The 12,448-nt window shown below is 36.0% G+C and overlaps 9 protein-coding genes across 9 annotated transcripts; 6 read left to right on the top strand and 3 right to left on the bottom strand. All coding sequences in view use genetic code 12, as the record gives it.

The window, feature by feature from the left end:
- Positions 1-244: 244 nt before the first annotated feature.
- On the bottom strand, positions 245-1,945 carry DEHA2F23848g (DEHA2F23848p; the record flags this gene model as incomplete). The annotated part of the gene is made up of 1 exon (XM_461379.1): positions 245-1,945. The coding sequence occupies one exon, from the start codon at positions 1,943-1,945 to the stop codon at positions 245-247; it is 1,701 nt and encodes a 566-aa protein (XP_461379.2).
- A 485-nt stretch (positions 1,946-2,430) lies between these two features.
- DEHA2F23826g (DEHA2F23826p) lies at positions 2,431-3,162 on the top strand (the record flags this gene model as incomplete). Its single annotated transcript, XM_461378.1, has 1 exon — positions 2,431-3,162. The coding sequence occupies one exon, from the start codon at positions 2,431-2,433 to the stop codon at positions 3,160-3,162; it is 732 nt and encodes a 243-aa protein (XP_461378.1).
- A 184-nt stretch (positions 3,163-3,346) lies between these two features.
- On the top strand, positions 3,347-5,050 carry DEHA2F23804g (DEHA2F23804p; the record flags this gene model as incomplete). The annotated part of the gene is made up of 1 exon (XM_002770841.1): positions 3,347-5,050. The coding sequence occupies one exon, from the start codon at positions 3,347-3,349 to the stop codon at positions 5,048-5,050; it is 1,704 nt and encodes a 567-aa protein (XP_002770887.1).
- A 470-nt stretch (positions 5,051-5,520) lies between these two features.
- On the top strand, positions 5,521-6,783 carry DEHA2F23782g (DEHA2F23782p; the record flags this gene model as incomplete). The annotated part of the gene is made up of 1 exon (XM_461377.1): positions 5,521-6,783. One exon carries the CDS (start codon positions 5,521-5,523, stop codon positions 6,781-6,783), a length of 1,263 nt encoding a protein of 420 aa, XP_461377.2.
- A 352-nt stretch (positions 6,784-7,135) lies between these two features.
- Positions 7,136-7,474, bottom strand: DEHA2F23760g (DEHA2F23760p; the record flags this gene model as incomplete). Its single annotated transcript, XM_461376.1, has 1 exon — positions 7,136-7,474. The coding sequence occupies one exon, from the start codon at positions 7,472-7,474 to the stop codon at positions 7,136-7,138; it is 339 nt and encodes a 112-aa protein (XP_461376.1).
- Positions 7,475-7,701: 227 nt separating this feature from the next.
- DEHA2F23738g (putative mitochondrial 54S ribosomal protein MNP1) lies at positions 7,702-8,214 on the top strand (the record flags this gene model as incomplete). The annotated part of the gene is made up of 1 exon (XM_461375.1): positions 7,702-8,214. One exon carries the CDS (start codon positions 7,702-7,704, stop codon positions 8,212-8,214), a length of 513 nt encoding a protein of 170 aa, XP_461375.1.
- A 187-nt stretch (positions 8,215-8,401) lies between these two features.
- On the bottom strand, positions 8,402-9,412 carry DEHA2F23716g (DEHA2F23716p; the record flags this gene model as incomplete). The annotated part of the gene is made up of 1 exon (XM_461374.1): positions 8,402-9,412. One exon carries the CDS (start codon positions 9,410-9,412, stop codon positions 8,402-8,404), a length of 1,011 nt encoding a protein of 336 aa, XP_461374.2.
- A 227-nt stretch (positions 9,413-9,639) lies between these two features.
- On the top strand, positions 9,640-11,457 carry DEHA2F23694g (DEHA2F23694p; the record flags this gene model as incomplete). The annotated part of the gene is made up of 1 exon (XM_461373.1): positions 9,640-11,457. One exon carries the CDS (start codon positions 9,640-9,642, stop codon positions 11,455-11,457), a length of 1,818 nt encoding a protein of 605 aa, XP_461373.2.
- Positions 11,458-11,573: 116 nt separating this feature from the next.
- On the top strand, positions 11,574-12,353 carry DEHA2F23672g (DEHA2F23672p; the record flags this gene model as incomplete). Its single annotated transcript, XM_461372.1, has 1 exon — positions 11,574-12,353. One exon carries the CDS (start codon positions 11,574-11,576, stop codon positions 12,351-12,353), a length of 780 nt encoding a protein of 259 aa, XP_461372.2.
- Between the last annotated feature and the right edge of the window lie 95 nt (positions 12,354-12,448).

Genomic DNA, 12,448 nt, shown 5'->3' with positions numbered 1-12,448 from the left:
AATTGAAAAGTGTATTAACAGAAATAGATAAAAAATTAGTAAAATCTCGAATATATATCTTGATATATTATATACATTAAGCCCAGCTAAAATAAACTAAAAAAAAATTATGAGTACAGAAATTAGATCTAATTATTATGCTATATTAGAGCCTAGCCATAACTAATCAAACAGATCAGAGAATCAATAAAATTCGATAAAGTTAAATAGAGCCAAGCTGTGAGGAAGGTAACTAAATGATTCTTTATTTCACATATACCGTCTTATTCTTTCTTCTTTCTAATATTGATGCACCACCCAAATTCAAGTCAAACGGACTAGATTGTTGTTTAACATGATGCTTTTGTTGTTGCTGTTGGGTATATCTTGGAGCACGTCTACTGTAATTCTCCTGGTTTAAGACGCGACCTTCTTTATCAATTGTTTCTTCTTCACTCTCCTCCATTAAATCATCAATGTCAGGAACACCCTTCGACAATGCAGCTTCTTCGCCCATCCTATGGACAGCAGTAGATATATCGAAGGCATCTCTCAAAGCAACGGCCGCAGGTGTGTAAATTTCATCATTACCGTACATAAGACCATAGTTGTTCTTGGCTTGGATTGGATGATCATACTTGTAATTACTATTACTTTCAATCTTTGTTGAAGAAGTGGTAGCAGGATCAGCAACTGGCACTTTCAAGATCCATGGATCGTTCAAAAAGTCATCTATACTATATCTTCTCAGAGGATCGACCGTTAATAACCTGGAAACACAGTTCTTGGCCTCCATAGATATTTCATCCCACCATGGACTTAAGAATGTGTATTCGCCCTTAGCAACTTTCTCGGTTAATGTTTCGATTCTCTCATCATAAAATGGAGGAAACCCACATAATAAAGTATACAAGACACATCCAATAGCCCACATATCAACCTCTTTCGAGTACCGTTCATCTCTCACGATCTCAGGCGCCGTATAACCAACAGTACCACAAGGGGTTTTCGTATTATGTTCCCAGATTTGTTTAGACAAACCAAAATCTGCAATTTTCACAACACCGATGCCACCACCTCCAACGCCTGGCACAAAGTCCCCTTCGTCACGCTTTGAGTTTGGATCGTCCGACTTTCTTAATTTTGCTATCGGGTTAATCGATGGTCTAAATTCAATAGGCATGTACAACAAATTTTCTGGCTTTATATCTCTATGGACTATTCCAACTTCCTCATGCAAATATCTAATAGCGTGGGCCACCTGCACTATGGCATGGCGTGCTAAATCTTCGGAAAAGTAGGTATAGTTCACAATAGCCGTAAAAATTTCTCCCCCAACTGCCAACTCTTGCACTATATAATAATAATCCGAAGAGTCGATGAATTCAATAAATCTAACGATGTTAGGATGATTCAATTGACGCATTATTGTCACTTCCTTTAAAACAGCTTGTTTCTGAGCCTGGTCCATTTGAAACTTTCTCAATATCTTGATTGCAACTAACTTATTGGAAGCTAAATGTCTAGCCTTATACACAATGGAGAACGCACCTTCTCCCATCTGTTCTAAAACTTCATAATTTTGCAAGTTGGGATACTCAACCTTGTTTTTCTTCTGTCTATTTTCTTGCTCAACAATATGCGTAGCAGCCTCGTACGTGTTGTTGTTTTTGGTCTTCCCTCCTCTGTTACCATCCGACTTGATTTCCCGTATCTCTTGTATTTCATCCATGTCACCTCTGTCTGTCCCAGTAATTTCCGTCTTAGCCGCTCTTTTAGAACTTATTACATCGTCGTCTATATCCATATGTGTAGCCGGTGATTCATATCTCATACTCTCGTCAAACATTTCCCGATACTCACCGCCTGATGTCTCAACACTAGGACTACTGATGGTTGGATATTTACCCTTAAAATCGTTAGCATGTTTACCATGTCTAATAAATGCTTTCAAATTTTCAAACATTTTTAGTATAAGCTCCTTTTATCTCCGATTTTCCCGTTTACACTGTAATCTTTATGATATCTATCTATGACACCTTTATTCTGATTTTCTTCAATCTAACCAATATACTATCTAGATATGGATACGATCTATGTTTTTCAACCGTTTTTTTAACCGTTTTTTTAACTTGAATACCTTTTTGATAAGAGTAAATCAATAGCTCTGGTTAATAACAAATCTATAATATGTCTATAAACTCATCGCAGTGTTATAAAGGACGACATTTTGGTTTGCTATCGACGGGATTCCATTTAGATCGGGACAATGTCGTAATTTGAAAAAGTAGGGCCTAGAGCGGATTCTAACCCTTGTACCACGTTATCAAAGATTCGTCATACTAGAGATAATTCGTGCAATTTGACGATTGAGAAGGTATTGACTACACATTCAACACCATATACAACGCAGGACGTATATACCGAAAATCTAAAATATTAAAATTAAAAATGAGTGGACCACCAGCTATTGTATTCACCGATTGGGACGGAACTGTTACTCTCCAGGATTCGAATGATTATTTAACAGAAAACCTTGGGTTCGGTAAGCCAAGAAGACTTGAGATCAACGACGAAATATTGAATGAGAGGTTGTCGTTCCAAGAAGGATTCAGCGAAATGTTGAAGTCGATTCCAACGCCATTTCCTAAATGTATTGAGTATTTGCTCGAGCACATCCAATTGGACCCGGGGTTCAAGGGTTTTTACCAATGGTGCTTTGAAAGAAATATCCCTGTTATCGTGATCAGTTCGGGTATGAAGCCAATTATACATGCTTTGTTGAAGAACTTGGTTGGTGACGAAGCTATCAAGAACATTGAGATTATCAGTAATGAAGTGAACGTTAATGAAGATGGCACCTGGAACATTGTGTACAAGGATCCAGAATCCTCGTTTGGCCATGACAAGTCCAAGTCTATCAGGGAGTACTTGCAACGTAATGGATACTCGAGCCAGAACATGCCATTGTTGTTCTACTGTGGTGATGGTGTTAGTGATTTATCTGCTGCAAAGGAAACTGATTTATTGTTCGCTAAGCACGGTAAGGACTTGATCACTTACTGTAATAGAGAAAACATTCCATATACAGAATTCAACAGCTTTGAAGATATATTCAGTAAGATTACCAAGATCGTTGAAGCCAATGGTAAAAATATCAATGACTTTTTAGAAAACCATTAAATAGACTAATATATTTATTAAAGCTTTTTTGTCAAATGTAGAACATACAGATGGTTGGGTAAATAACTCTGATCTGAACCAATGTTCAATTTGACGTGTGTCATTATGCAATTATATAGCCCCGATGCGGATTTTGATTTAAAAAAAGGCTGAGAGAGCTCCTAATTATTCTGCAAAGATTTCAATGATAGACCAATTGATGAATAACTTTGTTAATAATACAGATAAGAATTTGGTCAACGAGATGGAACTGTCTTCAATACGAACAAGGATTAGCCGTCGGTTATCAAGAGCCGATACTAATACATCGAATAATTTGGCCAGTATTAATCAACTGTCCAAGAGAGCACAGATATGGTACAGAATGAAGGCATCTTTAGTAAAGTATTCCAGTTTTATTGGTCCTGGTCTAATGGTCTCTGTTGCTTACATGGATCCCGGTAACTATGCTACAGGTATTACTGCAGGTGCATCCAATAGATATTCATTACTATTTATAGTCTTCCTTTCAAACATAATAGCCATTTTTTTACAAAGTTTATGTATCAAACTAGGGTCTGTTACTGGATATGATTTGGCGAGATGTTGTCGTGAGTATTTACCCCATAAATTGAACATCGTTTTATGGATTTTAGCAGAATGTGCCATTATTGCAACCGATGTTGCAGAGGTCATCGGGTCTGCGATTGCATTGAATATACTTTTAAAAATCCCATTACCAGCAGGAGTTGCGATTACTATAGTTGATGTCTTGTTTGTTCTTATGGCCTACAGAAATGATACGTCGTCGACCAAATTCGTTAAGCTTTTTGAGTATGCGGTGGCATTGTTGGTTGTAGCAGTAGTCGTATGTTTTGCAGTTGAGTTGTCTCAAATTCCTGGTGATATCGATAACGTTAGATCTATATTCAGAGGCTATTTACCATCGCTGGAGATGTTTAAGGGTAGCGGAATGACAATTGCTACATCAATTATTGGGTCTACCGTAATGATTCATTCGTTGTTCTTAGGTTCTGGTATTGTGCAGCCTAGATTAAGAGAATATGATGTTCAGAATGGCCATGTTGTATTGGATGAACTAATCGATGCCGAAGATGAAGTCATTTTGAACGAGAAATCAGAATCAAAGCAACGTCGTTTCATAGAAGATAAGGAGGCAGCATACTTTTACAATTCCTACAAGCCATCATACGAAGCAATTGAATATTCTTTCAAGTACTCGATCATTGAGTTAGTAGTGACCCTTTTTACATTTGCATTATTTGTAAATCTGGCTATATTAATCATAGCAGGATCTACTTTATATGATACACCCGAAGCAGTGGATGCTGACTTATATGCCATTCACAATCTTCTTTCTACAAATTTGGCCCCGGTCGTTGGAACTGTCTTCATGTTAGCTTTATTATTCAGTGGACAGAGTGCAGGAATTGTCTGTACAATTGCAGGCCAAATAGTTAGTGAGGGACATATCAATTGGACAGTCAAGCCTTGGTTAAGAAGATTAATCACCAGGGGGATCGCTATAGTTCCATGTATGATTATATCTCTTTGCATTGGTAAAAATGGCCTTGACAAAGCATTAAACATTTCCCAGGTGGTTATTTCTATTTTGCTTCCTCCTTTGACCGCTCCCTTGATCTACTTCACTTGCAAGAAATCAATCATGAAGGTAGAGTTACCGGCAGATCGCCAATTGCATGAATCATCACAGGTCGAAGTACAGGATGCAACTGATTCGATAGCACCTGAACAAGACATAAAATACAAATATATGAATAACAACTGGTTAACTACAATAATAGTGGTGTTTATATGGTTATTCGTTTCAGTGTTAAACATTTATGCAATTGTTGACATGGCTAGAAATGGTGTTGCAGGTAGTTAATATAGGCCTTGTAAGGCATTATATTGCTTTGGCGTGTGTGCACCAAACTTTGACTTATATCAGATTCGTAAGACGCAAAACATGGTTTATAGTATTATCAAGGGTATATAGTATTAGAGTTGTTATAAGATAAATCTAGTTATAATCAATCCAATTGAATTAGTTTTGAACAGCTTCATTTATTGTGGCAATTTTTCGTATCAATTCGTCTTGGAAACCCAAAAATTGAAATAAGGGAGAATTCAGATTCGCTATCCCTTATCGACATAAGAAAGAGTATAAGTGAGGTAATTTATTTAAAGGATCTCATAGAAGTACAATTGAATAAGCTAACCTAATAGATAGCACAGGACATTAGATTGCGCTAGTTTTTATATTTGAGTCAGTTTTTGACGTTAGTTAATCGGAATTTTCTAACGCACAATTTCAATTAGTTCAGAGATTATCAGTCCCATTTGCTTCATATTTTGATGCCATCTTCTAACTTATTGAGAAAGCTTCATATCGGTAAAAGTAACAACAACGCTAAAAACAATACAACATCGGAAATAACAGTAAATTCGCTAGGTAATATTGAATCAATGGATCAATACAATCAATACCAATCTCCACAATCGCAACCGCAGCAACTTAATCCATTGCCAGGTCAGGCGCAAGGATTCAGCCTGGATCAGACACAAAATTTGGCTACTGGACAGCAATTGACTGCCGAACAACAACGTGTTGATGATGCTATCAAACGTTCTTTGTTACCCGAACGGTCGACTGTTTCTAAGGGCAAATATTCTTTAGCTGACTTTAGAATATTGAGAACTTTAGGGACTGGTTCGTTTGGTAGAGTTCATTTGGTACGCTCAGCCCACAATGGTCGTTACTATGCAATAAAGGTGTTGAAGAAGCAACAGGTGGTAAAAATGAAACAAGTCGAACACACAAACGACGAACGGAGAATGTTAAAGTTGGTCGAACACCCATTTTTAATTAGGATGTGGGGTACTTTCCAAGATTCGAGGAATTTGTTCATGGTAATGGATTATATTGAAGGTGGTGAATTATTCAGCTTGTTAAGAAAATCACAGAGATTCCCAAATCCTGTAGCAAAATTTTATGCCGCTGAAGTTACTTTAGCTGTTGAATATTTACATAGCCATGATATCATATACCGTGATTTGAAACCTGAAAATATTCTTTTGGATAGAAACGGGCATATTAAAATTACAGATTTTGGTTTCGCAAAAGAAGTCAGCACTGTTACCTGGACATTATGTGGTACTCCTGATTATATTGCTCCTGAAGTTATTACGACCAAGCCATACAATAAGTCTGTCGACTGGTGGTCTTTGGGTGTTCTTATTTTTGAAATGTTAGCTGGTTATACTCCATTTTATGATTCAACTCCAATGAAAACATACGAGAAAATCTTATCTGGTAAGATTCATTTTCCAAGCTTCATGGGACCTGATGTCATTGACTTATTATCGAAATTGATCACTGCCGATTTAACCAGAAGATTGGGGAATTTAATGAATGGACCATCAGACATCAGAAACCACCCATGGTTCCTGGAAGTTGTATGGGAAAAATTATTAGCTAAGGATATTGAAACGCCATATGAACCACCTATTACTGCAGGAGTTGGTGATTCTTCGTTGTTCGATCATTACCCAGAAGAGAAATTAGATTACGGAACAGTCGGTGAGGATCCTTATGCACAATATTTCCTTGAATTCTAATTTTTCTTAGTTGGTACTATTGTTCCATATAATACGGATTCTACTTGCCTTTATATTCTTTATTCAATCTATCAAGTTCGTCTTTGTTTCTTGATTATTTACGTTTAATGCAGTTACGTGTATTTTATTTTTTTTCCATCTCAAGTACCTTTACTATATATGTACGTACTATGTATGATAATAAAGTTACTTTATCGTTATATTACAAATTTTTAGAATTAAGCTCTTCGCCAACCACGCAGGAAAACGCTTGTATATATTCTATAGTACATGGTCCGATTAATTCAATAATCCAGCTCCAACAACAGTCTCGTTCCTTCCATTTTCTCCAAGAATGTCCGTCCTTCAATTTTCACGCTCTGAATACCTTCTTACACTCCAAACAAACATAGAACAAAATCATCGACGTATCTTTCCTTCTCTGTTGAGATTGGAAAAAAACACTGTCCTTATTACCACAATCTGGGCATTCCTTAGAAGATCTAGGTAAAGTTGGATCGCTACCAATATCTTGCACAACACCAGCCGTTTCCCCGATGTTTGTTATCAATTCATGTCTGTACACCTTAGGATTCTCGGCCAACTCTGTATAATCACAATTACGGCAGGAATACAAAAGTCTAGCATTATCTTTATCCTCTTTTGGATACAACATATTATTGCACTCGGCGCAAAATCTGAATGAAGCCATAGTGTCCCAAGTACCGTATTCTCCTCCGTCTTCCTAGTATAGTTCAACTACTCTCTTATGTCTTGATTGTTGATTGAATAATTCAAAGGTGCTTACCTAATAAAAAGGTCGTGTATATCTTACCAATTAATTTTCCAGCTTCCACTCAAAATTTTTCATAAAGGTAACAACGGTTTCAATAAAGTGCAAGCAAGAACTATTCAATAGGAGTATTACAAATCTATATCATGTCTTTATTACGTCACAGTGTCAGACCAGCCTTGAGATTGGTTTCCAAGAGAGCTGCACCAATGGCTGTTCGTTTCAACTCGAGCGTACCAGTTGAAGAGAAGAAAGCAGTTGATCCAAAAATCTCAACCATCGTTGACCAAATTTCTACTTTGACCTTGTTGGAAACTTCAGCATTGGTCACTGAATTAAAGGAGAGATTAAACATCCCAGACATCTCATTCCCTGCTGCTGGTGGTGCACCTGCTGCTCCTGCTGCTCCAGTAGAGGAAGAAGTCCAAGAAGAAGTTGAAGAAAAGACCATTTTCTCCATTAAGTTGGAATCTTTCGACGCTAAGTCCAAACCAAAGATCATTAAGGAAGTCAAGGGTTTATTAGGATTATCGTTAGTCGAATCCAAGAAATTCGTCGAAGCAGCACCAAAAGTGTTGAAGGAGAACGTCGCCAAGGAAGATGCTGAAAAGATCAAGGCTGCTTTGGAAGGTTTAGGTGCCAAGGTTGCCTTAGAGTAAGCCTGTTACTAATATGTCCCTAAATCATCACATTCTACTTCTCAATAATCTTACATCATTATTAACCGTATTCTTATTTTATTGACCATAAGTTATATAAATCCTGTATATATACATTAATTTCATATTGTTATTAAGACGGCAAGTCTCTATGCTAATATTGTAGTTTTCCTCTGGGGTGTTCTATTTATGAGAAGATATGACTCGTTTCGTGTGCAGCTTGGTATCTTGTAGGAAATTGGTTGAAAGTACGAGTCACGTCCTGAGATATCAGCAGTCTTTTACCATTATACAAGCTTGGATCCCTTACTCTACTACTGAATCCCCCACGGTTGAAAGGCGTATGAGACTTTTTATATCTGGCTTCAGATTGGCCAGGGTTGAGTGATCCATGTTCAATACGCCCTTTAGAATTTTGCATAGTTGATCTTGTAGGGGTTATGAATGAAGACGTTGGATTAACAATGTCATCGAACTGTGATGACCTGGGGGGTCTTATTCCATTATTCATACCCGAGGGCGTTCTATATGATTCTCTGTATCTGTCTGCGGGATCATTAGAGAATGGATCGTTAAGATGGCTAACTTCTTCATCATCAAATTCGCTGTCTTCATCATCACTTTTCTTCAGAATACCGTTGTCGTAATAAGTACTACTATATGATCCGTTAATATGGAAATTGTTAGTTCTTTCTATTAACTCTTCTTCGTAATTTCCTCCTATTGATCTACTCGATATTGAAGGTGATAAATTTGTGATTCTATCTTGGAAAATCCCAATTTTGGTTTCGTCTATGTTATTATCACCTATGATACTGTAAATTAGGTTCTCAACACTTTCAACCAACGTAGTTAATTTTCGGTATGCATAATCTGGCATTTCAACATCAGAGTATTGTATAGATAAAGACTGAACTAAACTTTGGACCGATAATAACATATTGTTCATCTGCGCTTTCTGGAATTGATTCAACTTGGTAGAACTATCAATGCTCTCCTCTAATGCTAATAAAATTTTCAATGATTTCTTAATATTCTGTCTTCCCTTTTCCTGGTATAAAGATCGTCTGCTGTTGTTTGTGTGTCCTATATCTGGTGAATTATTCTGCAAAGCTCCATTTGATTGAAGTTTATTGACAGCATGATTCTCATAGCCTTTGGATAGCTTATCATAAGCTTGGGGCCGCTTTCTATCCATCTGTTTTCTGTAATTGGATTCAAAGTACAAATTTTAGTTTATCGTGGAGATTTAATGTCACAGACATGAACGAGCTAAAAAAAATTATAATTATATTACAATAGTTGATTTAATGGTAATATCATTTAGTACTTAAAATACGTATTTATAGGTGTATTTCATGCATAGTTATAGTTACAGGTTTGCTTGATAGACAAGTGTTAATTATGGTTTAATAAGTATTCGGTATGACTGTCTCAATTAATTTACAGCATTCATTAAGTGACCTAGGTCTCGATTCACAACGATTTACAAACAAGGATGATATAAAACCTTGGTTACAAAACTATCTATTGCATAAGAAAGGAATCCATGTTGTAATTGCAAGATCAGATGCAAATAAGATTGTATTTAGATGTAAGTCAGATAAGAGCAAAGAGACAGCAGAGAAATTAAGTTTAGGTTCTAGACGCCAAATCTCATGCCCATTCAAGATACGAGCTAACTACTCTATAAGAAACCATGTGTGGACTTTGGTTGTTATGAATGAAAATCATGATCATGAATTAGATAATTTTGGTTTAATGCAGCAAAGTAAGCTTGCGTATTTGTTTAACCACCATAAAACTAATGAATCCGGACTCCTTTCACTGGGATCCGATGATTCTACATCTGCAGCATTAACAAATCCTTCGAAAAGTAATACATCTTCGGACGTATTCAGCTCATTTATTCCATCATCAACGGAAATGGTTTCACCAAATGAAGCACATGATAACCATAACCTAGCTCTGTCGATTGATGAGTTGAAGGATACGGTCACGTCTAAAGATAATAGCGATAGTGAAAAAATGCTTGACACCTATGAGGAACAAAAAAGTAAGAAGAGGAAAGTACCTAAAGGACATAATGTTAAAAGGAGAAAGACTAAAAGAGAGACTATCTCAGTCCATGATGAAGACCAAGAATCCCGACAAGATAAATCGAGCAAAGAGGTAGTCGGTGATCTTAGAGAGCAAGTTAATTTATTAATTTCGAACACAATTATTAACAACCAAAACTTCACCGATAAGGAAAAGTCAATGATGATTAAATCGTTTTTTTCACGCTTTATAAAAGACTATAAAGGTATTATCAATACCGTAGCAAATCAACAAAAAATGGTACTCAACAATTGGTTTAACACCCCTAATCCTGCTCAAACTAACTTACATTCCCATGCAAACACTAATTTAATTCCACTATCTCCCTTATTAAACGATACAGATACAGATTATACAAGTGCTACCCCAAATAATAGCAATAACCAGTCGATAGATAATTTGACACATCTTCCAAATATGTCGTTGGGATCATCTCTAATAACAAATGTTGGAGCTGCATGTAATAGTACAGGTCCATCAAATTCCAATGCAAACAATAATTATAACAATTTTATTGTTCCGCCGCAAATGCAGTTGCTGCAAATTCAAAACCAAAATCAACAATTACCTTCATTCAACACTATTCAGAACCAGCTTCCGCTTTCACCTAATTCGCTAGCAAATAACTCCACCGCTTCATTGTTTGTGAATAATTTCAATACGAACTTAAATTCAAACACGTCATCATTAATCCCACCTATAAACAATTCCAATACCAATACAACCCTCAACCCGTCCCACCTATTAAAGTCATCCAATAAGAATAATGTATTCAATAATAACATGAACCTGACAGCATCTAGTAACTTACTTAGTCGAAACGAATTCAAACAAAACAGTTCATTAAACCCAATTAACAATAACATAGCCCTGTCAAACACAATAAGCTTAAATACAAATCAAAATTCTGGCTCAATATCTAACTCCAATACACTGAATAATTATACTGTTAATTATGGTGGTTTATCATCGCCAAATAATAATATCATTAACCCAAATATCCAGAATAATTCGACCAACGGAGCATTTTATAACAAAGAAATGCAATCTGGAAATACAAGTAACAATCCACAAAATTCTACAACATCGAATACTTCTGGTGCTCTTAATCATATTGCAAGCTTGAATGATAATGGATGGTAGATATTTTTGCATTATACGAGATGCGTGCGTAAATAGTCTCAGTGGCCAAATATTGAGAAGCATTTTATAGTCATATATAAACCGGTTATTTAACAAAATATTCCCATAGTTCTATAATGAGTGAAGATACTAAAGTATTCAATTCTTTGCCTGGTGTGATCTTATCTGACTTAGCTGATTCAACGCTAATAATTCCGTCTATTTCGATAGGTAATATCCCGCAATTGGCAAATGATCTCTTGATCCATACATTAAACTTCAATAAAATTGGAAGCCTTACCGATACTTATTTATACCCGTTTGCATCCCCAATTGATACTCTGAATGATGTTGGACAAAAGAAAGGAATTTCTACTGCTGTAGAAGTTTATCACAATAAGAACTTAAAATTAACAATAATTCAACAAAGATCACCAATTATTCCCAGCTTTACAAAGACATATGTAAATGAAGTTATTCTTCCTTTTATAAAGGAAGCAAAAGTGAAGAGGTTTTTAATATTAGATTCTTCGGATGCTGGTTTAGTAGAAAATTTGTCTCCAGGAACAATTGATTTCTATTCAAATGAGGACTTATTGAATAAGTCTCTTGAAACGTTGAATATAGGTCAGGTTGATGCAATGCAATTAGGCAAAGGTAATGATCACTCGAGCTATATACGTTCTTTAATTACTTATTTACATACTGGTGATTTGTCTTCCGATTTTGAGGTAAATGTTCTTGTTTCATATGTTTACGAAGGTGATAACTTTTACGATGGAGAGCACTTAGCCAATAAAACTATTGAAGCATTGGGCGTATCACCAGTTAAGAATTGGATAAGACCAAGAAGCTGGTTAGGCGTCTACGGTGATAGGCAGGTACCTAATGCGATGGAGGAGGGTTTATTTGGTTAAAGCAATATATATAAATATTTATACTAATAATTATAAAATACAGCTTCTTGTATTCGATATTTCATGTATAGTGCTAAGCATTTTTCTCCATCATT

The sequence above is a fragment of the Debaryomyces hansenii genome (assembly GCF_000006445.2).
Source record: "Debaryomyces hansenii CBS767 chromosome F complete sequence".
Taxonomy (NCBI): Eukaryota; Fungi; Ascomycota; class Pichiomycetes; order Serinales; family Debaryomycetaceae; genus Debaryomyces; species Debaryomyces hansenii.
This window is presented reverse-complemented; position numbering and strand designations above follow the sequence as displayed.